The sequence below is a fragment of the Dipodomys spectabilis genome, unplaced genomic scaffold, assembly GCF_019054845.1.
Source record: "Dipodomys spectabilis isolate Male_0828 unplaced genomic scaffold, ASM1905484v1 ptg000297l, whole genome shotgun sequence".
NCBI lineage: Eukaryota > Metazoa > Chordata > Mammalia > Rodentia > Heteromyidae > Dipodomys > Dipodomys spectabilis.
This window is the reverse complement of record NW_024870974.1, coordinates 9,967,003-9,993,706: the sequence shown is the minus strand read 5'-3', so window position 1 is coordinate 9,993,706 and position 26,704 is coordinate 9,967,003. Positions and strand designations below refer to the sequence as shown.

Genomic DNA, 26,704 nt, shown 5'->3' with positions numbered 1-26,704 from the left:
AATGGCGATGTTTCTTCATGTGTGTTCTGTCACGTGGATCGCATTGTTGTATGCCACAAACTCCTGCAAAGCAGGGGAAGGAACTTTCCAGGTCATGGAAAGTATCACTCACCTGCCACACATGCTGATTCTGTCTGTACTACATTATTCTCAAATGTCAATGAACCAATTGGGGAATAGAGTGTTCAAATTGTTTTCACTCTGCCCTGCAGGCAGGAACAGAGAATGAGCATTGCCAAGTTCAGAACCCAATCAAAAATAATAGGCTAAGCATTTCAGGCTGAACTCAAACCTTTTGCAATTTGATTTGTTTACTTTTGGAAATTTACCTGCTGCTTTTCAGAACAGAATAGAAGGACTATAAAACAAGCTCCAAAGGCATTGGGACATCATGTAGCTCTAATAAAATAACATTTGGATGATTTACACCTAGCTTTGTTAGAACATATGGATTAAATCTACCTGAAAATGCAGGCTTTAAGATATAGCAAAGCACCTATTTGGAGATGCATTTAAGCCAGACTTTGTGGGGGAAAAAAGTTTGTCTACCAATGCTCAATGCAATCCAAGTAGCTCGTCTGTCATGGTTAGAACTCTCTTTTTGTAAACTCCTAGTATGCAAGTCTTCAGTTCATGGTTTGGAAACAGGTAAACTGATGAATAACAGGAGTGTTGAAAAGAATGGAATGGTTGTTCTTCTACGCAAATGTTAGTTTAACAAGAGTGATCTTATTCCTGTTGAAGAAAAGGAGGGAAATACACCTTGTACAAGCTGCCCTTTGGAAGGTAAACTATTTCTTGTCCTGGCAATGGCTTTTGTTTGTTTATACCGGGATTTTCCTTCAAAGAAAAACAATATTGATATTTACTACACTTTAACTTTTCTTTTGCATTAGAAGGACTGTTGATACAAGTAATCTTTAGGGGTGGTGAGTCAATATTGTTGCCATTTTCAAAATCTTCCAAAGCTTCTCTAGCACCCAAAGAGGTCCAGAAATTAATCTCTAAATCTGTTCCATGGATTGACATAGCTCAGTTCTAAGCTATTTTGAACACAGCATCTCTCAATACTCTTTCTCTACTCTTTAGAAGAGAGGTCAGTGTTTAAAAGGGGAGGGAGGAGGAGAAACAAAATCTAACCACAATCCTGAACTATAAAAGGGAATAAGAGATGTAGATTAGTACAACTGTTTGTAATTATGGAAAGTCTAATATAATTAAACAATCTTGACACTGGCACGAAGGGTAGTGAAGAAGAGAGTGGTTTTCAGTTACAGTCTGCACATTCACCTACCCAGCTTTGAGAATAAGTGACAGTAGACATGAATATATTTTCAATCTGATCTTTACCTAGGTTGTCTTTTCCATGCTGAACAAAGCTTTTCCCTTGAGAAGGCAGTATTGGATTCTACTCAGTTGTTCTTAGATCCTTCTGACATTGTTTTTACTCTCACCATACTAAACTCTCAACAATCTGTACTGATACTCTTCCTTTAAAGGCAGTCCCCAGAGCCAAGTGTTCTCCCTCTATTGGCTAATAGTTCACAACTTTCCCCCAAATTTCCCTGCTGGCCATTGATTGATGAGTGTTGAAATCTGCCCCTGTCCAGGAAGGTCAGTCAGATCTGTGTTGTGCCTCACCTGGTTCTGGTTAAAACCATATCCTAGAGACTTACACTATTATTTGGTGTCTCCTTTTTTCTTAGAGGATGTCTTGGAAGTCCTTCCTCCCAAAATGACTGGTATTCAAAGCATTTTCTCAACATTTTCTTCCAGAAAACCCAGCCTACAGTTGTGGCTGTGTAAGAGAATAGTTTCTTCACACAAATTGGTACCAGTTTAACAATGGTGCTACCCTAATTACCTGAGGCGCATTACATGTGGCTTGTTTATTTGAAGAGTTTATATATTTATTTATATAGGAGGGGGTGAGCTCCATTTGCATGGTTCACCAAATGTTTTAAGAAGTATACATGAAGCTGGGTTCTGGTGGCTCATACCTATAATTCTAGCTACTCAGGATATTAAGTTCTGGAGCATCATTGTTCAAAGCCAGCCAGGCAGAAAAATTAGTGAGAGCAAAAATAGCAGTCCAAGTGGTAGAGTACAAACTGAGCAAGTCATGGCCCTGAGTTTAAATCCCAGTATCAGCAGAGAGATGAGTAGTGGGGGAGTGGTAGAGAGAGAAAGAGAGACAGACAGACAGACAGACAGACAGACAGACACAGACACAGAGAGAGACAGACAGAGAGGTGACCTTTGTGCTTTATATCCAATGCTACTTTTTACTCCATTATCTCTCACAGATGTTTTAGCAGTGATTATGTTCTCTGAGCCTCCAATCCCTGAGAAGTCCTCCCTGGCTCCCCTTTCCCCTCCCCGACTGTTGGTACTGTCCCAGTGCCCTGGGAAGGGGCACAGTCTTCCTCTCCAATCACAGCTGTCATCAGAGAAGCTCTGCTTTTTTCTGCTCCACCTTGGCCTGGCTTGTACACCTTCTCTGGAAGAAACTGAGAGTTCTAAAGCTAGAAAAATGGCTGAAACAATCAAGAAGGAAGCCAACGGTTCCTGCAGCTTCTGGTAAGATCCGCTAGTTCCCTGAGATTCTGCAGTAACAGGTGAGCCACAGTCTGTTTTGAGATCATCTCACCTAGGGGAGGTTCAGGTGTGGACTTCCTGTTCTTTCCGGCTGTGCTGAGCGGCGCATTCTCATTCCAAATGCCCCAAATCCTTCCTCCGGCCTGGTGTCCACAACGTTACCATCTTTTCTGATTGTTTCTGCCTGGCTGCCTTTCCCCCACCTAAGCACAACTCTTTCTGGTGTCAGAATTTCATCAGAAATCCTCAAATTTCTCAATTCCAACACAGCAATAAGTTGGTGGCCTTCTATTCTCTCTTACTGATTCTAGTCCCTTCTCTCTCAACATCTTTGCTCTCAATCTCATGACATCGTTTAATTTCTACACTTTTTTTTGTGGTTATCTACAGACCTTTGGACTTGTGTAGTCACTTTTTCTAGCATAATTTCTGATCATTTTGATAACCAACAAGAGGACACATCCAATGTCTTGGCCCCTTAGCTCAGTGATCTATCTTCCATAACAACCATGGCTTCATGGGTCACATGTTGGAGGCCAGAGGATTTCAACCCTGGCTCTGCAAAAGAGTATACTGGAGTACACAGAAACTAAAACCAACCCTCAGAAAAATGTGATTCTCTGGTAAGTATTGTTGAATGTCTCCACAAGGTTATAAATTCCTGGTAGATTATTTCTTGGAAAAATGAGATTCTAGGACCTAAAGGATCTGTGTCACCCAGACAGCATGATAGAAATGTAGAACCCTAGGCTCAGCCCATCTGAACTTGCTGCATCAAAATGGGCATTCCAACAGGAACCTCAGGGGATCTAGGCACACACTGAAGTTGGAGAGATATTCTCTTCTTTCCTTACCATTCATGGTCCTGCATTTTTTTGTTGTTGTTTTTTGCTGTAAAAATACAATTACATGGGCAAGATAATGAGTACATTTCTTATCAAGCATTGTTGCCTCCTCCTTTGTTTCCCTTTCCTATCTCTTCCCACATTTGTAAATCCAGGTTTAAACATCCTTTCCTTTCACGATTTTTAGTCTTTCTTGCCCACTTTTTCTAAGAACCTTAGTCCAATAATTCATCCCATGCTTCCTGGGATTTATGAACTCTTTTACTTATAACTCTCTCTCTCTTCCTCTGTCCTCTTTCTCAAGCAGAGATTCCAATGTCTACTGTTCTAATAACCATGCCTCATACCCTCTACCTAGCATCTCTTTCTCCCTTCCAAGTCCTCACTTAGCCACTCTTCCTCAGTCCCCTCTTCATCTCCGGAAAGGGAATTGTGGGTAGACACAACAATCATGAATGGGCTCATTCTAAATTCATGAAAACAGGACACAGTGGGCCCTTAATCCGGCCACGTTGGTCTGTAGGTTCATCACGTTTGCTTTCCCACTCACCTAGATAACTCTCCACATGTTTTCCTTTCTCCTTAAATACTACTCTCCCTCTGTCTTCCCTATGAACTGATGACCCAAATTCCGGTATCATAAGCAATCTCACCCAGCTCCGTGCGATGCCTTCTCAGACCCATTATGCACCCTCTGTCTTGTCACTGGAGCTGTCTGTGCCCCTGAGTGTCACCTCTGATTTGGACCCTGTCTCCTTTGCCCATTAATATTCAAGGGAAAGCCCCAGCAATCCCTTCCCCTGTCTAAATTATTCAGTTTTCACTCTATACTAAATCACATCTGGGCTCTTATTGTCCACAGCTTACAATCCTCCCTGTCCACTTGTGCTCAAGCACCTCACTCTTCGTTCACTTTATAAGACACTGGGGAAGAGTTGTCCACACCGCCCCTCCCCAATCCCTGTCATCTACTGAGCCTGCTCTTCCCTCCACCACTTCAGCACGACCATCTCCTGTTCTCAGTGCCTGCCATTGTGCCCGGGGGGATCTCATCATGCTCCATGTGACTTGGCTCATCGAAAGTCCACGACCTGGACAGTCCCTCCTTTCTCCTCACTTGCGGTCTCTAGACACAGTACTTCCCTGAGATCTCTCTCAGATGGCTCTTTAGCCCCTACACCTTCTCTGGGCTGACATATACGCCCCTGCTGCTCAGTCCTTAGGCTTCTTCTTTTCGTCTCTTTTCTATCCATATTCAATTAATTAGTGAGCTCATCTTGTCTCATGTAGATGACTCTTAAATTTATATCCAGCCCAGACTCTACCCCTGAACTCTAGACTCATATATCCAATTGCCTGATATGACTTTCCTCAGATGTCTAACACTAACTCTCCAAACAAACTCATCCAACCTGTTCCTCCCATAAGCACAGAGATCTCAGGGAAGGCCAACTCCAGCCCACTAGTTTCTTACACAAAAACCTCCATCTGAGCGTTTTTATACATTCTTCTCCATCCCACAAGTGTTGAGAAACACATGAAGAATTGAACGCTCATCTGATCTCTTATACCTCCTTCCTGTTCCAAGTCATAGCCATTTCTCTCCAGGACTATTGCAAGAACTTTGTGTAATCATCTGCTTTCCTTCCATGGTGCTCAACTCTTTGTTCTTAGCACAGTAGTTAAGTGGACTCCAGTCAGGGCATGCAGTACTACATCTTTAATCCCACAAAGACTGCTTAGTTCAAAATTCTTAGGCCAAAGTCCTTAGAATGATGAGTCTTCAGACCCTGCATCACCGTTCACTCCACTTGTTTATCTCTTAGCCTGTGAAGGTCCTTGTACTCATCAAATGGTACAGTGTTGACTTAGCAAGCCTGGCTTTTGAGTTTAAAAAAAGATACCTGTGAGGCAAGTATGCTTTATTATTTCCAGTTGGGCTTACATAAAAATGATAAAGGCACAAAGAAATATACCAAAGAGAAAAAGAAAAGAGTAAATAATTCCACTCATCATCTAAGTTTGAATCAGCAAAAGAAATCAATATATAAGCCACAACATATAATTTTTAAAATCCTTCTTATGTGATGTCTCCAGAATCAACCCTATTAGATAAAGTGACACTTATTTAATGTGAAATAATTTCCCAGCAAGTATCCTTTACATACTAGGCTTTATGTAGAATTGTAAGAAAAACAGTATGGAGACTCTTTTGTGCTATAATTGTCCTGTATATTGAGTAATCTATAATTAATTCAGCTGTGGCTATGCTATATATGAATACTATTTTCTTTGTATAAATCTCCATGTCCTTTTTGTTGTTTGATTGATTGATTAATCAAGTGTTAGTACCTTCTTTTACCTACATATTCTATTCATAGTTTGGACATTTCTCTGCTTTATGTTGATTTCACTCTGTAGTGGATTTTCTTTCCCATCCCTCCCACTTAGCAAACTGATTTATAGAAGTCTTTCTGAGTTCAAAGTTATTTTTAGTTCTGTATAAAACATTCAAGAAGAGAGAAAAATAGGTTGAAGTTCAGAAAACAATAAAAGGCTTCAGCCATAAACCATGGCTTGTTGTTGGCGGCAGGGATGTGAATGCTGTTCAGTTTCTGTACTTGCGGCTCAGCGACTGCAGCCTTTACAGTCATTTGTGGCATGTTTGAGGCAATTTACTTGTGTTCAAAAAGGCATGGGATTTTATTAATGGGAAATAAAAATAGTTACAAGGCAGCAATATTAGGATGACTTAGTTATGTGTTCTGCTGTTAGGTTTGGTATTGATTAATTCCACTGTGTGCATTTGAGGATCTTACTTTGTGACACACTGGCTGACATGAATGGATGGAGGAAGGGTGGGCAAATATAGTCATTGTATTCAATGTACACTATGGAAAAACTGAGCTAGGTAGTTGGAAAGTAGGGCTAGGAGAGGAGAACAGGGAGAACAATGGAAAAGGTGACACTGACCAAAAGGTGTTGTACTCATAACGACCTCTGGAATTGAAACCTCTTTGCACAGCTGCTCAATAATAATAAATAAATCGTTTTTTTTTTTAAGCATTGCCTTCCAGATACTGGTGGCTCACACCTGTAATTCTAGCTACTCAAGAGGCTGAGATCTGAGGATCACAGTTCAAAGCCAGCCCAGGCAGGAATGTCTATGAGACTCTTATCTCCAACTAACCACCAGGAAATTGGAAGTGGCACTGTGACTTAAGTGGTAGAGCACTTGTCTTGAGCTGAAGAGCTTAGGGACAGCTCTCATGACTGACAAAAAAAAATTGCCGGAAGAGTACTAAAAGGACTGCTTGTCATTTCAGGCTCCTCTCCTAGATGGTTTCTTATTTTCTATCTATTTTCCTGTTCTTATTTGTAGAATAAGAACTCTAGAACCAATTATATAACAACTTAGGGATCAGGTCAATTAACATATGTAAAATTTAGTGCCTGACAGACAAAACATATTCTAAAATTTAGATTAGCAATTCATAGTAAGGTAAGACAAAACCTTAATTTTAATTAACTAATTAAATTAATATCCATTACTCAATATTAAGGTAAACCAGTTAATTAACATTAATGTCAGACAAAATGCAAATACCCCTTAAAAAAAACAACAGAAATAGTGCTAATCGACAAACTAATGTATACATAATCTCAACCTAACAGATGATATATGTTCAATTGTTTCAACAGATCACACAGGTTAAAAGATACCAACTTCTTTCCACAGGTCAAACTTAGGAAATCTGAGTCCGAAGTAGCTCACACCTATGTACAGTTTGCTTCCAAAAAGCAAACTCACGATGAAGTGACTCCTTGTCTCCTCCCAGTTCCCAGTCACGTATCAGCCTCCTTTGTCCCTAGCAGTTAGAAGACTCTCGGCCCCATTGCCTGCCTTCCATGCCTCAGCTGGCTGTAGTCTGAGTTCACACTCAGTTCTCTATTCCAGTTTCACTTTCTTTCTTTTCTTTTTTTAGTGCCAATCTTCCCTTTCTTTGTTTTTTTTAAATTTTATTTTATTTTATTTGAGAACATACTGTACAGAGGGGTTACAATTACATGGGCAGGATAGTGCGTACATTTCTTACCAAGCATTGCAGCCTCCTCCTTTGTTTACCCTTCTCATCCCTTCCCAGCCTCCCCCCTCCCCCCCAATCCCAATCGTTCTCCTTCTGCCCCCTTCCCTCCCTACCCCCAGCACCAAAGTTGTAAAGCTCGTTTTGGACATGACAACTTGTACTTCTCATTGTTGCAACAGGTCCACCTGTATCCTTAAACGACTTGTTTTTCCCCATCTCCTCCACAAGTTATACTGACATCAAATATAGTGAAAGCAGGGGTTATATTGTGGAGGAGGGACATACAAAGCAACAAAGAAATAATCTTATAAATGCGTTAGAAAGAAAAAACACATTAAAATACATATCTAAGGGTTCATTTTCCTAACATCACATTATCTGACCTTTTCCGCTTGACTCATACATATACTAGATATTGCAAATAAGGGAAACCATGGGGCCTATGTTTCTTTGGGCCTGGCATACTTCACTTAATATAATTTTTTCCAAGTCTTTCCATTTCCTAACAAATGGGGCAATGTCATTCTTTCTGATGGAGGCATAGAATTCCATTGTGTATATATACCACATTTTCTTGATCCATTCATCTACTGAGGGGCATCTGGGTTGGTTCCATATCGTAGCTATGGTAAATAATGCTGCAATAAACATAGTTGTGCTGGTAGCTTTAGTGTGGTCTTGTTTGTAAACATTTGGGTAAATGCCCAAAAGTGGGATTGCTGGGTCATAGGGGAGCTCTATGTGAAGTCTTTTGAGGAACCTCCATACTGCTTTCCAAAGTGGTTGAACAAGTTTACACTCCCACCAACAATGAAGTAAGGTTCCCTTCAGTCCACATCCCCTCCAGCATCTGTTGAAGAGCAAAAATCAAGAACTCCAGTTTCACTTTCAAAGGCCAGCAGTGAGCCCTCTTCCTCTCATTGACCTCTCTATGGCTAGTCATTGTGTTGTCTTTGGCAGCTCTGCCCCTGCTGAATTTCTCCCTCAGATTAATGTGGTATTACAAACCTCCTTTCTTTCATCCATTGTTTTCATTTCATAGAGTCCTTTGAGGGATCTTGCTTCTATTTTCTATCATTGCTTTCTAACTCCATTAGAATGACTCAGGGAGCTTTAACACAAGTCTTCCTGCTTGGCCTTCCTTTCCCCGGCTCTGATTTAATTGCCATGACTAGGGACACAGGCCCCATGTGGCCCGGTTTGACAGCAATATGGGTGTAGGTGCTGCCTGGGGAGATCTCATTAACTTTTGGTTGATAACTCCAAAATTATTAACACCAGTCCCAATTTTTTGTTAAGCTTTATCTCTATTTCCAATTACTTTCCAGATAATTCTACCTGGGTGTTCAACAAACATGAAAAGCATAACCAGTGCTACATTGATCACAATCTCTGTTCAAATTGATCTCTTTATAAACTTGGTCCCCTTTGTCTTCATCCTAAATAATGGTGTCAGGAATAGGCTCTGAAATTGAGCTCAATTTCTCCCTTATGTCTTAAAATTCTCAGATTGTCATCATTACATGAAGTGTATACAGATAATAGTAACACATAGCAAAGAAATGTGCTAACTCATTTCAGAAAATTGATGACATGATGTGACACTTTTAAAATAAGATTTTTTTCCTGGGAGATATTTTGCCTCAATCCTATCTGATTAGCAATCAAATATAAAGATCAATCAAATAAAGCCATGCACACAATCTGTATCTTCTTTTATCTTTTTTGGTGCTGGTTCTGGGACTTGAACTCAAGGCTTTGGGCTGTCCCTGTGTTTTCTTTGTTCAAGGCCATCGGTCTACCTACTTGAGCCACAGCTCCACTTCCTACTTTTGTTTTGGAGATAAGAATCTCATAGACTTTGCTGCCGAGGGCTGGACTTGAACATGGATTCTCAGGTCTCACCCTCCTGACTATCTAGGATTGCAGGCATGAGCCACCAGCACCTGCCAAATTTGTGTCATTTAATGAACTAAATTTCAAAGAGGTACCATCAATAAAACTCTCTTTATTATAAGGGAGAAAAGAGACTTAGAGTCACACAGTCTGTCTTAGCCCTTTTGCTACTGACTTTACAACCTTACATAGGCTTTTCCAGAATCATCTTCTTAACCTATACCATAGAAAAGATCATTCCTCTAGGGGGTTTAAGGATATTTAATGAGAAGGAGAAACACTTGACTTGCTTTGTGGTGTCATTTAAGGAACGTCTTTTTAACTTTTCATGGCTCCTAGATGCATAGTTTTATACTTTCTTTGTTACTGGTATTGTTTTATAAAAGTCCAAACTATTTTCTATAGCAAGCACTGATAGGGAAAAAGATTTTTTTATTATATTTTATTGTAAAGACGCTGTACAGAGGGGTTACTGTCACGTGAGTAATGAGTACATTTTTTTTGCAAGCTGGAGGGAAGGGATAGTAGGAAGAAAACAAAGGAAAATGATGTTTTTCATTGTAGTATGGAGACCATGTTTCCATGGCTCAGGCTTTGGTGGCTTCTTTGGGACAGCAGTCCAACACTGAGCAACCTTTTATTTCAAATGTTCCCTATTGCCTCTTCCCTAAATGCTTTATTATTTAGTTTAAATTTATTTTTTTAATTTACGCCATCAGCAAAGACAGAGAAAAATGTTTTAACACTCTCAGTGGATTATTCATTTGTAGCTTCTAATTAAATATAGGATAAATTATAATCCTCAATTCACTTGATTTCCCATGCTCATGTACACTCCTTTATTCATTCCCCTCATCTGTCTAAATGAGAATCACAAAACTAAAGTACCTAAGAAGATTCTAAAACTTCTAACTTCAAGTTGTTCTCTTGTTTAAGAGTGTACATAGTCTGGGTGGGTACCAGTGGCTCACCTCTGTATTCCTAGCTACTCAGGATGCTGAAATCTGAGGATGAGAGTTTGAAGGTAGCCAGGACAGGAAAGCCTGTGAAATTTGTATCCCCAATTAACCACCAAAAAGCTGAAGTGGGTCAAAAAAAGCAAAAAAGCAAAGAGATAATGCCAGCACATAGGCCCTGATTTTAAAACCCAGAACCAGCACACATTCTCTCTCTCTCCCTCTCTCTCTCTCTCTCTCACACACACACACACACACACACACATTCATGGTGTGTAAACTATGGATCCATTTAGATAAGACAGTTGTTTTTCAAACATTGTTTATTTCCAGTAATGTTTCATGATTTACATTGCAAAACAAATGTTTTGGCATAACAATAAAAACTTTTAAGATTAATCATTATGGCTTACTCCTTAATTCTTAATTGTTCCCAAATCCCTATACAAAAGTGTTATATTCCAGGCTAATTCATATACTATGAATTTTCTAGACATGCCTGGCACTAGTGTTAGCCATAACTATTTTCAAATACATTAAATGTTTTCTCTGAGTTCTTTTTAAAGAAAATTAGTATCCTAGTGAAAAACTATAATCTGATATTCTCATTTTATTTTCTGAATGACCATTTTTAACAAAACAGTTAGGACACTATATTAAAAATCAAAATAATACAGGCATTACTAATAACAAATGATGACAATCATTAGGAATTGATGAAAGTACAAAGTTGAATATTTTCTCGTATTTGCTAACAAATGTAACCTTTGACTACTAAACAAAACCAAAAGGTTTCTCTTAAGGGATGCTTCAAATACCTTAAAGAAAACTAATATACTAATTCCATGAATTTTTTCTTTTTATTTTTAGAAGCAATACAAAAGCAGAGGCATTGCTTGTATTTTGAAACAGTTTGGCTACAACTTTCTCTGTATATAATCCTGCTAAATATGCACTACAGATGCCAAAATTACAAATCAAAATAAAATTGATTTTACATTCATCAGAAGGCTCTAAAGTTTAGATACAGATGGAAATGTAACAAACTCTAATCTGAAGGTGACTTTCGCATATATTTATATAACCTTTAATATGATGCTACTGGTTGAGTTTTGTGTCCTTTTTATATCAATCAAGCCAATTTCTTAGAGTTTTAAATAGTTCTACTTAAGAACTTGCTTATTTTTGTAGCTCAGGGTATATAAGTGACATAATTATGTAATTTTTTTTACCAGTAAGTTATGTTGTTTTAAATTATTTTCTGATATCCTTCAGAGATGGTTGGTTTTGGTCAGGATGTAGTTAACAATGAGAAATACACATTCCCAGCATGGCAAATGGCAGCCTTTCTTTCTGCTTTTGATACATGAACTTGTTAGCCCTGGGATTGGTTAAGGAATTATCTAATCATATCTGTCAATTATAAAGAGCTAGGCACCTTGCAGTTTTCTTTTCTATTCTATTTCCCTGTGAAAGACAGATGTGTTGTGTCTAATTATTCACTGATTGGTATCGGGAGAAACATTAACATAATTGGCACATTTGTCCTAATTAACCAAGAGAAACTGCCACATGCCACCCAAGATGAAAAGTGAGGCCAGCAACCATTATCTGGGAAAAATCCACATTTATCAGCAAAGATACTTTGTTTATCTCAAACTGGGACCCATCAAGTCAGAACTCCAGGGGTGAAAATGACACAACAGAGTTGAGAAGTATGCACATACCTATGAGAATGGAGATTCAGTGGAGAATTGTCAAATACAGGTACATTAATCAAACAAATGGGAAAAGCAATTATGGGGGCAATTATCAAATGCACACTCAGCCAACCTAAGCTTCTCCAAGGGGCATTAGCTAGCCTCTGGGAATTTGCCAAGTTTTACTGACTGGTTTAGAAGTGACAAGGTATATGTGTGTGTGTGTGTGTGTGTGTGTGTGTGTGTGTGTGTGTGTGTGTGTGTGTGTGTGTGTGTGCATATTTGTTTTAACTTTGCCTTCTAGACTAGTACTTCTTAAACTTTGATACATTGTAGAGTTATCTTGGCAGCTTAAAACAATTCCTAGTAGTCAGGTGACACTTGCTAAGTCAGTATCTCTAGTGTGGGGGTATAGCATCAGTATTTTCTAGCCATAACATAGGGGAGTCCAATATGCCTCCAAAGGTACTACCCAGTACCGCAGACTGGTTCTATTGATTGGCTAAAATGAAGATTCTGATTAAGTACTCAGGGATGATGTCTAGGGTTCTGCCACCCTAAAAGGCTTTCATATTAGTCCAATGTGGATAATCTATGTACCATGGCCTGAAAAGCAAGGCCTTGACAATTCTAAAATATTTCTGCAGGCACTAAGTCATTTGTACATTCTGCTAATAAACCTTTTTGTAGGCTAGCTTAGCTTCATTTTTTAAATTATCTTTAAGTAGTTGTACAAAGGAGCTCCCATTCTCACAAGCCATTATATACATATATTCACAGGTAGGATTTAGCTCCACCTGCTCCAACTGGACTTAAAATTCCAGTATTATCTTCTTTTTTGCTTCTTACACTGCCAATAGGCATATTATTGTCCTTTCTAGAAACTCCAATTCACCAAGAAAGTATTCTGCTATGGAGAAGTGTGCTTGTCTTGACAAATCCTGGAAGGATTTAGCTATTTGCTTCTCAGATTAGGAATAAAACAAACATTTACTCACGTCTTGGTTGGCCATTACTTTATATCTACTTTATATCTTTAGTTCTGTGAAAAAGGGTATTTTTGTACTTCAGAAAAATAGGTTGGTCTTCAAGCAACTTGAATTATATTTTTAGACAATTGTAAATTTAAAAATTTCAAGTGGAAACTGAAACGCATTTTATTCAGATGTTGTAACTTCTGCAAAAGGAAGGAAATTGCCAAGAAAAGGAATTTGTTTTCCTACTATAACAACCACCCATTAATTGCACTTATATCTGGCTCATTGCTTTTGAGAGTGGAACACATTTGGACCATATTGTAGAGGTAAACGTCTTAAAATCAGAAAATTTAAAAATTAAGTTAGTTGTGGAGAGGTAAGAGAATGTCGACAAATAAACTCATAGCAACAAAACACAATGAATCCATTATTTTTTAAAAGGTATTATGACCATATACAACAGCATCTTACAAAGGAATAGAAGTAGCACTGAAATACCTTTAAAAGAATAAATTTTCCAGGTCAAAAGTACTATAAATTGACCAGTCCATAGTTAGTTCTTAAGCAATTTTTAGTGTTAATTTGGCTTTTAAGAAAATTAACTGTTAACCATTCTTTTTTATTATTATTATTTTTTGGGACCTGGTCATGGGCCTGAACTTTGGGCCTGGGTGCTGTCCCTCAGCTCTTTACCTCAAGGCTAGTGCTCTACCACTTGAGCCACAGTGCCACTTCTGGCTTTTTATTTCTGCTTATGTGGTGCTGAGGAATCAAACCCAGGGCCTCATAAATGCAAGGCAAGTGCTCTACCACTGAGCCACCTTCCCAGCCCTAACCATTTTTTTATTTACCAATGCAAAGTGTATAGGATGATAGCTAAGTTTATCAGCCATGAGAAAGTGCAAGTGCATTATCTTCCTTGATTGCTATTGTCCTTCTACAGCAAGTTTGGGTCAAGTGTGGACTCTACTTTTTTCTTATTTTTGTCAGTCATGGGGCTTGAACTCTGGGCCTGAATGCGGTCCCTCAGCACTTCAACTCAAGGCTAGTGCTCTACCACTTGAGCCACTGCGCCACTTCTGGTTTTCTGAGTGGTTCATTGGAGATAAGAGTCTCACGCACTTTCCTGCCTGGGCTGGCTTTGAACCACAATCCTCAGATCTCAGCCTCCAGAGTAGCTAGTTTTACTGGCACCTGGCCTGGATTCTACTTCTGTAGAGAGTCATTGAAAGAAATATGTATTGTCTGCACTGTCGAGGCAGAGATTGTATTTGCAAACAGCTGAGGGCTACTGGCCCCCAATTTTATGTCATTTAAGAGAAGTTTATGATGCTAATGGAGTCTACATTGGAGGTTCTACTGACTCCCCAAATACCAAATATTATAGACTTCCTTCATTAAGTAAAATCGACCTTAATACCATGTTCAGAGTCTGTGATCCCGATGGTGCTTAACATGAGCCCCACGTCTCTTCACTTTTCTCCCTATCTTCTATTTTCAACTTAGGACAAACACTCATTTTCTTTTCCTTGGGTGATGACAAGATTCCCTAAAAAGTTTCTGTTCTTTCAGTTCTAACATCAGAATGTTCTCTTCAGGACACGTATCAGGTTATGGTAATTTGTTACTCAGAATCTCCAATGGCTTTTCACATATTTAGTTCCAAATGCCTTAGCATGTCAGTCACTGAACTCCTCTACTACTACTGTTCATTGAATATCCTCCTGTCTTCTCTGTCGCTCCCTGGGACTTGAACTTCAGACTCCTTTTTAGTGCTGTGACCACTTCATGTATTTGTATGGCTGCTCCCACTGTCTGGAGCTTTCTGACCCAGATATTTACAAGACTGGCTCCTTCTCATTCAGGTTTTGAATGCTAACTAAAGTGACTCCTAATCCCAACAAACATCTCATGCAATTTCTTATTTCCTCGAATTTATGGTTATTTGAAATTATCGTCTTTCATATATATGTATACATACATATACATATGTGTGTGTGCTTTATATATTCTTGTTTATTGTTTTTCTTCTCTAGGAACTTTAGCTGATTTATTTGTATTTCCTGTAACCTTGAAAGTATCTGGCCCATAAGTTAATGCTAAAAGACAGGATACATATTTTGTACTAAAGTTTGAAGAAACCACTATGCATGCATTGAAGTCTCTAACCTGTATTAATCAGACCAGCTCTATTCAGTTTTTTGCTTTAAAGTTGAGGTTTGGTCTAGGTGTGGTGACTATACTTGTAATCTAGCTACTTGGAGAGGGAGAACGGAGGATTGAGGTTTAAGACTAGCCCAGGGATTAGCTCTTAAGAATCAACCAAGAAAATGTTGGATATGGTAATGCACATCTCTTATCACCATTACAGTGAGTTTATAAATAGAATTCCAGTACATGCTAGTTTGGGTACAACTAGGAGACCTTATTAAAATAATAACAAAAGCAAGAAGATCTGGCGACATCACTCAAGTGGTAAAATGCCTACCAAGCATGCATAGAGCTGTGAATTCAAAGCCCCTGGTCCCATATACACAAAATATCCTTTTATGATGTTAATGGTACTTTTGATTTACACAGTTCTATAGGCCTGTACTGAACTCTGTGTATGATTATTAGAGATATATTAGAAGAAATATATATATATGGGAGTAAAATAAATGTGGTACACAGGTCTATAGAAAGAATGCAAATCATGAGGACTACAAATCAGGAAACCTAGAACTAGTGAACATCTGTTTCCAGGGCTGACAATCATGTCATCATCAAGATCCATCTTGTTGCTATACACATGCTAGGAGAAAATTCCAACTATGACAGGGTCTTGAGAGCAGTGTCTCTTTCCTTTCAAATTAGCATTCAAACTCTTCTGTTCTCTCTGAATTTCTTTTGCCTACACAGAATATAGAGCACAGCTTGGTAGACAATGCATGTGGATGGAAAATCATCCACATGAGGTTCTAATTATGAGAGAATAGGAGCAAATCATGGGCAGTTCTCAGGAAAGAAAGTGTTCGGATATCATATTAATAATCAATTAGCTGAGGGGGGGGCGGGGGGAGGCATGGAAGGGATGTGAAGGGTAAACAAAGGAGGAGGCTGCAATGCTTGATAAGAAATGTACTCATTATCTTGCCCATGTAATTGTAACCCCTCTGTACAGTATATTCACAAAAAATAAAATTAAAAATTAAAAAATAATCAATTAGCTGGAGTTGCATAGTTGCTACAGCCTCCAATAGCTTTTTGCTTTGACAAGTATCAACATAAAGAGAATCTATTCTTTGTTTATCAGGCCTAAACTCAGAAAAATAGTCTATTCTGTTAAGCTTCACCCTGTATTTTCCCACTTGCTATAATCAGAGATGCAAATGTTGATAAATAAGATGACTGTTTTTAAGTACGATTGGGTCAATAAGTTGAACATTGCACCCTGATCCTTCAATTAAACTCTTAGGAGAAATAGCTCAATTATAATTAGGGAAGCAATTATCCCCTTGTTAAAGGTGAAATAAATCACAGGTTTTAGTGAAAAATTCAGTTGTGCTTTTTGTACAGTGCCAGCAAATCTTGTATCCATTGGTGCTCCGATTCTAGTGCTCTCCACAAGGAATCATCTGATGGCAGAAAGGATCTCTGAGTGTATTTCTGGCTCATCACATGATGGGAACAGTTTCTAGGCATAAACCAAAATGAGCAAAAAGGGATTCATTTCATAGAAGGTTGTGATTATGTGCAGCAGCCCAGCAAACGTTAATTTTCTATATTCTTTGGGGAGAGAGGAGGGAGGTGGGTCTTTTCAAAGAGAGACAAATGCTTCACTAGAAATGAAAGAACATAATTATATTTTTGGATTGATCTTGGCAAATGTGCTATAAAACATTGAGCAATATTCCTTGAAAGTATTTCTGGGATTATTCATCTACTTAAAGATTTTAACATCATTATTACTATTATTATTATGATGATACCAGTCCTGGGACTTGAACTCAAGGCCTGGGCACTGTCCCAGAGTTTCTATCACTTGAGCCACAGTGCCACTTCCAGCTTTTTCTGCTTATATGGTACTGAGGAACCGAACCCAGGGCTTCATTCATGCTAGGCAAGCACTCTACCACTTGAACTAAAGTATGTCATAAGTAGCCTTGTTACTTGGTCCTAATGAACTGAAATCCTGTTCTTAGGGTTCAGGTTCAGATTCTCTCACTGAACAATGAATTCTCCCAATAGAATATAGGTTTAGGGGTGAAAATATCCTTGTAGAAATTTCTTTTGCTGAGGGGTAGCTTCTCGATCATATCAAACACAACCTCTTTCATTCATTTAGTTAAATAATCTCAGAGAACCTATCATTTCCAGGCTTCAGAGATAAAAGATGAACATAAAATGTTTTGCTCCTATCACAATCCAGTTAATCAGGCAGAAGAGTAAACCAATAAATTTCAAAACAAGTAATATCAGAGCTATATAAAATTGTGGCATATCTATACCAAGGTAGAACAGTTCTGAATAGATTGCTAAGGAACCACATGCCCCTCATGCCTGTATCCTGGTTGGCTCCCTGAGATTCCTGGACCATTCTGCAATTTAGACATTGAAGGAGTGGTATCTGAATAAATACATGACTCTTGTAACTCTGTTCCTGAGCTAAAGACACTAAAAAGAATTCAGGGCATTAAGAGAAAGATGTAGCCAAGCCTCGCTCTTAGAACCCCTTGTGCTTTATCCTAAGGGTCCTCACCACATAATTTTTTCTTAAACAACGAATACTGGAAGGAACTCTAAGTCAAAATGATCTCCAGTTGATGGAGAGAGGGGTCCTGGGTTGGCCTCTTTCTTTTACTTCGAGAGTATCTTCATTATTTTCTTTCATTGAGCTCTGAAAAAGAGACCTAGCAACAGGAACGTCTGCCGACATTTCCTTTCCGGGAGAAAGTTGAAGGGCTGGTCCACTTATCTTAGGACCATGAGGACCCCATGAATGAACTGAAGTGGAATATCGCACATGAAGGACAGCAGCACGTTCTGGTGTGCTGTGGACATGGTCATCCACGGGTCATTTATGAAAGGGCATTTCCTTGCCTTAAAGCTCACAATATCACAATGCTATCTTTCTCAGTAGCATTCATGGCTACAAACAAAGCAAGTGGCTAGAAAATACAGGAACTATACAGTTAAAAAAATGAAGGGTTTTTTTTTTGGAGTACTGAACATTGAACCTAGAGCCTCCCACATCCAATGCATCACTTGAGTCATGCCTCTAGCCCTGCTCAATGATTCTTCATTGAACACCAATTACTTTGTCATAAACCCCAGGGAGCAAAATGAGACAATGTTTTCAGTGAGGTGGAATCCAGTCTTTAGGGAATTCCTATATGATCATATGATAATAGTATACACGATGGATGATTTTTTGGTGGCATTAGAAATATTCTAAATTGTCTGCATGCATCATTTTTTAAAAATTAATAAGGTTTTTTTATTGTGAAAATACCGTACAGAGGGGCAAGGTAATGAGTACGTTTCTTATCAAGCATTGTTGCCTCCTCCTTTGTTTCCCCTTCCCATCCCCGCCGCCCCCCCTTTCGCCTGCCAAAGTTGTAAAGTTCGTTTTTCAACATATCTTGTACATCTCATTGTTGCAATGAGTCCACCTGTCCCTATTAAAACAATTTGTTTTTTCCCTTCCCCTCCACAAATTATACCAGCATCAAATACAGTGAAAACAGGGGTTATACCATGGGGGAGGGAGATACAAAGCAACAAAGAAATCATCTTATAAATACGTTAGAAACAATAGCAAGAAAGAAAAACGATTTGAGTCCTTAAAATGGGCAAGGGTCTCATATCTAAAATATACCTGGAACTCAAAAAATAAATCCCCCAACAACAAATCCACAAAGAAACAACTGCCTGATATATAAGTGGGCTAAAGACTTAGAGAGAAACTTCTCTGAAGAGGAAAGAAGGATGGCCAATAGACACATAAAGAAATGCTCAACCTCTCTAGCCATAGAAGAAATGCAAATCAAAACAACACTTAGATATCACCCCACCCCAGTTAGAATGGCTAAAATCAAGAAATCTAATGACAACAGATGCTGGAGGGAATGTAGATAGAAGGGACCTTACTGCATTGTTAGTAGGAGTGTAAACTTGTTCACCCAATTTGGAAAGTAATATGGAGGTTCCTCAAAAGAGCCCACATAGAGCTCCCCTATGATCCCCCAACCCCACTTTTGGGCATTTACCCGAATGATCACAAACAAGACCATACTAAAGAATCGTTTCTTTTAAACTTCACAACCACCTTGTGCATAGATACTGCCATTTTCCCCATTCTGTAGTTGATAAAACCTAGATTCAAAGGATTTAAAAATGTTGCCCAAAGTTCCAGAATAAAAATAGTCATGTTTAGATTTAAGCCTGAAGTTCTGTGTGGAGACTAGCTAAGTTGGACACAGTGTCTCATACCTAGTTTCCTAGATATTTAGGAGGCTGAGTTTAGGAAGATCATAGTTTCAGGTTATGCCAGGGAAAATGTCAGACTCCAACTCAATCACTAACTGGATATTGTTGATTTGCACCTACTATCTCAACCATACAGAGGCCATGTTGGCCTGGGCAAAAATGTGAGAACTTACTTAAAAATAGCTAAAGCAAAGCAGGACTGTGGGTGTAATTCTAGTGATCAAGTACATGTCTGGCAGTAGAAGACCTTGAGTTCAAACTCCATTCTACCAAGAGTAAATGAGATTAGTTATATGGTACCATTTCACTGCCAAAATAGCAGTGAAATTCACAGGTAGTATCTCAGCAATGCCTATGTCATGGTTTATATCAACATTTTGTTATTATTAGTGATATCAAAATTTTTGGAAAACTTACCAATTTAGAAAAAAATGAAGAAAATTATTGATCTCTGAATCCTGTCGAGAATGCACCTACTTTCTTAACTGAGAGTATCATATTATTATAAAACAAAGATCAATAAGTTGGTCAGCTCTCTGTTCATTGAACATTTGCTGATTATTAAAGTCATTTTCCCTGAATACCAAACAAGAATATATCTAATGTAATTATGTTAAAGTATATGACTTTTACCTGCTGGCTTCCTTTTTTTTAAGGGTCAATATTTTATGTTACTTTCAAAGTATATAAAGTCCCTTAAACAAATAAATAGAAATTAAATGATGAATGCATGGATATTTAAACTAAACTGAGCATGTCATCTTTTAGCTCCCCAAGTTACCTTTCATCTCCATCTGTTTAAATTTAAATGCACTGTTTGAGAAAATAGCAGTTGTCAGGTGTCATGTTAAGGTGTTCATTAACTTTCTACTCTCGGTCACTTTAATAGCATTGAAATGAATCTACACAGGAGTGTATTAGACTGCTTTTGAGCATGTGTGTTTGATCTCTTTTCTGACTTTTGAAAAAGGAAAAGGAATATGCATTAAATATAGTGCTTTGAATGTCAAATGGGTATATAATTTTCGAGCTTGCCACGCATTAATTGGTCTCTTCCTCAGTGAGGATACAAATAAAATTCATAGCCAATTAGTTTTCAGTCATAAATCTTTACTCCCTGACAAAGTGAACTATTTTGTTGAGGAGACTCAAAGAAATGAAGAATACCAGAGTCTCCCAACTGAAGTTACCTTTAAGAAATAGTAAGTACAAATGAGGCTAGAGCTACCTCAGTTACTACCCCACTAGATACGTTCTGGTTTTCAGGGTGGATTAATGGAAGAAGTTTGCAATAGAATTTTAGTAAGGAGACAGATGCACTATTTTAATTGTGGAAATTAAATATTGAAGAGAGACCAATTTCTTTGCTTGCAGACACACTAAATCATACCAGGTTTGGATACTGGAAGCTGAGGATGTGTTGTTGGATGATGTAGCTATAATCATGTAGTTGATGGCACAATGCTGGAAAGTTCCACAAGATGCCAATTACAAAATAAAGACCAGTTATTTCTAAATAAAAATGTAAGCTTCATTAAATTTCCATAGAATTTTTACATTGTCTCACAGGGATAATCATGGCTCTGACAGAAAAAAATGGGACAATTTTCTCCAAGTTTTCAATTAATTTATTTGGTTTTACTTGGAAACAGCAATCAGATTCTGTTATGTGAAACTAGCTACTTGGCCCGATTCCTATCAACCCTTGAATCTTTAAAAGACTGAAAAAAAAGATGAAGAATCAAATAGTATGGGCATTGTTAATTACCAATCTTTTGGTTTTGTTTTTTTTGGAACTGGTCCTGAGGCTTGAACTCTGGGCCTGAGTGCTATTCCTGAGCTTTGGTATTCTAGATTCTCTACCACTTGAGCCATAGCTCTATTTCCACCTTTGTGTGTGTGTGTGTGTGTGTGTGTGTGTGTGTGTGTGTGTGTGTGTGTTTAACTGGAGATAAGATTCTCACACACTTTCCTGCCCTGGCTTGCTCTGACCACAATTCTCAGATCTCACCATCTAAGTAGCTAGGATTATAGGTGTGAGCCACTGGCAACTGGTTTAATCACTTTTTGGGACAACGTTGGAAGTCTTGATAGTGTTTTTCAGTTTCATGGATAGGAAAAAATTTACGGGTCAACTTTATGGAAAATCACCTGCATTCTTTAAATCCATACATAGGTCTGTCTGGTGATACCTGCCAACTGTCCCTGTCCAGATGATCCTATGTGGTTCGGCAAACATAAATCATCAACAGATTGGCAAATAGGGGCTTGTTCAATTGAAGCATGACTGAGTCTGTAGGACCTTGGATCAATTAGAGTAATCATGCTGTATGCCCTAATAATTATGAGAAAAGGATGTTGTTTCAGAATTTGGGAGTATTTATTAACAAAATAGAAGCCATAGCATTAGTTTTCTTTGAGATGATGCTCTAATAATCTGATCAGTGTTCTCAGGAGATCAAACATCTCTTGTGGGTCCAAATTTCCCACAAGCATTTTCAAAGGGCAGTCTCTTGTGTTGAGATAATGAAAAGTCATGGTATAAATCAGACTTCTAATAGTGAATTAGGCTTGTTTCAGCAGAAACAATGTAAAGGAATGTTTGGCAGAAAACTTATATGATGAAATTAATTGATGTTCATTACAATTCAAATATCAATGGCATGTGGACATCGATTTTAGGAAATTTTTTAAAGCCCTAAAATTGTTCTTTTGAACACACACAGATCAGTTCCTTCCAAGACAAAAGTACTGGGAGTTTACCTAGTAAATTTCAGTACAAAATAATTAATGCCTACATCTTTGTATCCATGTCTCTTATTGATAAAGGCATGACATAGATATATAAAGGGCAAAGGCTCACAGCACACGTACACACACATATATACAAACACCCACGCAAGAGCTTTACTCTACATTTTTTGCCTTCTTCAAGAACAACGATAAAAATTTCTGGTATCGTCAGTCTCAGCATCTCTTCTGATGCTGAGTATTTCTGATTTCTTGAAAATGAATGACAAAATTAATACAAGCTGCCTGTGGCTTTGTCCAGTGGGCCATTCTAATTGACTCCCAAGTCATTAATCAGTCCCCAATCAATCTGTATTGCCAGCAGCAGCAGTTACCCACCATTCATCAAGCCCTGCCCCAGTTCACTGCACCATTAGCCATGGATTAGGCCTCTGTTAGAATAGCTAAGTGCCAACTGTTACACGCTGAGAATTTTTGTTACCTCAGCCACTGGGATCCCTTCAGGTGGTCGGCACTGCAGTAGGACTTCCTGTTCCAATGACACTTCCTTTCCCAGGGGCTCTTGCTCAAATGTCTTTCGTAGATCTGGAGGTAAAGGTGATAAAATAAATATACATCAAGGCTTAATCACATGTATCCATTTACAGAAAGTGCTAAATACATTTCCCACTTCAGTATTTTATGTCTGGGTATTTTTTAGCCACATGCTGTGAGTGCTGTACAATAATTTGGGTAGTTATATTCCTTCTGGTGGAAGTTACGGAATTCAATGTCTGTAAATTGCACCTACTTTACACTTCAATAGAAGCCTTTGGAGATCTTATTTTAATAATTAGTGAAATTTGTTAATTGTATTTTAGCATTGCCTGATAATCAACTATGATGATCATATTTTAAATTTAAGAAACCAATTTTCATAATTCTTACACACAGAGTCCCTTAAGCGCATAAATATTTTCCTCTTTCCTCACAAAAGATACTATTAAAGTTGTAGTAACTCTGGAGTCTTTTGATCAATAAATCAAAAATGAACTTCTGTTGCAGGATGGAAAATAGGACTCTAAGGAGTTTCCCAAGAATGTGTAACTTCTTGAAATGTCTGAAATACAAGGCAGGGAGATGAACTATTTAGAAGAGTCTAGAAATAACTCTGTCTCTAGCATTGAGACCAATTTTCAATTTGAAGATTAAATAGTCATTTCTGCTAAAATAGACCTCATTATGAATATACATAGCTGTACTTGCTACAGTAATAGGGAGCAGGCTTTTAGCAACTCCATGGTTAGATATCAAAATGGGAAGAAACCAGCTTGTCATTAAAAACCCATCAGAGGGAGTTACTTCAGGAGGTAGGTTTAAATAAGCCATTATCGAATGCATTATCCGATGATTTTGCTTTAATGATTTAGCTTCAAAACTCTAAATACGTTTATTTAATTTCTTAAAGTTAATTGCTGAAGTTAAAAAATTACTCAGCCTTAGAGTTTGAAAGCAGCAGATTTTTAAAACCCATGAAGCTTTATTTTGTACACAAAATAGATCAGATCCTTTTAAGGCAGTTTACCTACCGAATTTCAGTAGAAAAACAAATTTTTTAAAGGAGGGAAAGAAAGGAAAAGAAACACGAAAGAAAATAATAATGTCTGTCTCTAATATCTCTGCCCCTGGTAAAGACAAAAGGTCTGAAAGCAAGACTGCAGTCTAGTACACTAACAGATGGCAATCCCAAGACTCAAGTGGTATGCCCAATAGATCCTGCCAGGAATCATCTGAAATAATGCACTGAGAGAAAAGCCATTCACTGAAACACATTTATTGCTCTGTGGAATTTCTAGGAGGAAGGAAATCTTCATAAATGTAATGGTAGTATGAAAATAAGGATCTAGGAGATTCTGATCTAAGTCTAGACTCTTCAAATGATCACAGACTTTTTGAAAGAAAGCCAGTTGAAATTTATCAAAAGAATCTATATATTGCTTAAATGAACATTTGGACACAATGTTACAATAAAGAGTTACAATAAAGTTGAAAGTTATTATGCATTATGTCCCAGGAACAAGATTATGAAATTACTCATAGCCTCACAGCAAAATGATTGATGTTGCTGACTCTCAATTTTATACAATTTGTCATCCCACATTTCTTTTTGGTTCATTTGTGCTCCTCTAACAGGAACATTGAAAATTTTCTATTCTGATTAGGTATTTTTTGTTTGTTCTTCATCTGTATTGAGATCAACATTCTGGCAAAAAATACCAACAAAAACTATAGCAGGGGCTGGGAAGGTGGCTCAGTGGTAGAGTGCTTGCCTTGCATGCATGAGGCCCTGGTTCAATTCCTCAGCACCACATAAGCAAAAAGAAAAAAGCCAGAAGTGGTGCTGTGGCTCAAGTGGTAGAGCACTAGCCTTGAGCTGAAGAGCTGAGGGACAGCGCCCAGGTCCAGAGTTCAGGCTCCATGACCAGACCCCCCCCCCCAAAAAAAAAAAGTACAGCAGTGAATAGCTTTTATAGGATAAATACTATTGATAAGTTGTATCCTATTTGCACAAAATGACTCTGAGGAGCTCTCATCTGATGTGGACATATTTGAAGGTATAAAAAGTAGAACTAAATCTCAGATTAAATAAACTATGGACTCATTCTCCCTTATTAATCAAGTTGCATAAAATGACGGTATGATCAAGGAATGCATATTTATGTCTGAATACTCAAATAAATTTCTCTTGATGTTTATTAGTTGTCTTGTAATGCTAGACATTTTATTAGGTATTAGGATGAAGATGTATAAGATGCAGAACCAAGACTCAAAATCTAAGGAAAGTTCTGTTCATGAAAGACTTTTTCCCCTGGAAAGAAATAGCAAACTTTCCATATCCTTGAAGTATTGGAGAAAGCTGAGATGTCATATTGCTCTCAGGAAGACCCAGATATCTGCAGAGTGCCAGGAGGAAAGAATATTGCTATATTTTAGTTACTGCATTATTAGTTTAATACCCACCATAAATGACATAGCATTGAGTTGGTCAGGAAAGTGAGGATAACAATAATTACTTTATCCTGACACATTTATTTAGTATATCTTTAGTGTTCAAATAAAAAGCCCAGTACATCTACAGCATGCTTTCTAAACCTTAACATGATCAAGTTTGGAGATTGGAAATTTCTATTTGCTGTGAGTTTGTCCTATCAAAAGTTCAGATGCTCAGCATCACCTGTGGTCTCTACTCACTGGATGCTGGAGAAAGCCTCACAACTGTGACAAAATAAATGGTTACAGACAATGTCAAGTGGCTCCTCAATGGAATGGGGAGGGAGAATGCTCCTTCTTTCCAATTGATAAATGGTGGTTGGACTGGAGCTTGCAAAAGTCCTGCTACTCAGACAAGGGTCTCATACCTAAAATACATTTAGAGCTTAAAAAATTGAATCCCCCCAAAACAAATTCTCAAAGGAATAACAACCTAATTAATACATGGGCTAAAAACTTAAAGAGAGACTTCTCAGATGAAGGTAAGAATGGCCAATAGACACATGAAGAGATGTTCAACATCTTTGACCATAAATGAAAAGCAAATCAAGACAACATTGATATTCCACCTGATCCCAGTTTGAATGGCCATTATCAAGAAAACTAATAATAACAGATGCTGGTAGAGATATGGCCCAAAGGGAACTCATGGCTGCTGGGAATATAAACTTGTTCAACCACTCTGGAAAGTACTATGGAGATTCCTTAAAAGGTTAAATATAGAGGTCCTCTATGGCCTAGCAATCCCACTCCTGGGCATTTACCCAACTGACCGCAAACCAGGCCACACTAAAGCCAACAGCACAACCATGTTCATTGCAGCATTGTTACTGTAGCTAAGATATGGAATCAACCTAGATGCCACTCAGTGGACAAATGGATCAAGGAAATGTGGTATGTATAATGGAATTCTCTGCTTCCATCAGAAAGAATGGCATTGGCCCACTTGTAAGGAAATGGAAAGACTTGGAAAAATTATATTAAGCAGATTAATCCAGATTCAAATAAATGTAGGTTGCATGTTTTCCTTCATTTGTAATAATTAGAAAGTTCCTGTAAGTCCACAAGTAAACCCAATGGATAGTGAAAGTAAAAAATGTCCACTTGGACATGATAAATTAAATGGGATTCTAAACATTCACACAATGAGACTAAAGCAGGATATTTTTAGGAGAGGATCACAAGGGCTCAATAGCTATATGCATATGATCATATACAATGATGCTTATTGAAATGAACTCCAAGAAATGGAAACAAGAAGTTTTTTTAAATTGTACTGTCTATAGTTCTTTTCTTTTTCTTCTTCTTTTTCTATTTTTCACCTTTTCTCTCTGTTTTTTTAAATTTCTATATCTTTTATCTTGTATGTAAGTTTATCTGATTTGGAGAGGG

At 38.0% G+C, this 26,704-nt stretch overlaps 1 protein-coding gene across 2 annotated transcripts in view; it reads right to left on the bottom strand.

Moving 5' to 3' along the window:
• Unc5c (unc-5 netrin receptor C) overlaps positions 1-26,704 on the bottom strand; it is a 330,719-nt gene that overhangs the window by 63,696 nt on the left and 240,319 nt on the right. For both annotated transcript variants that reach the window (XM_042701804.1, XM_042701805.1), the window contains exon 4: positions 22,764-22,867. In XM_042701804.1, coding sequence (XP_042557738.1) covers positions 22,764-22,867 — 104 coding nt within the window. The remainder of the gene's footprint in view (positions 1-22,763; positions 22,868-26,704) is intronic.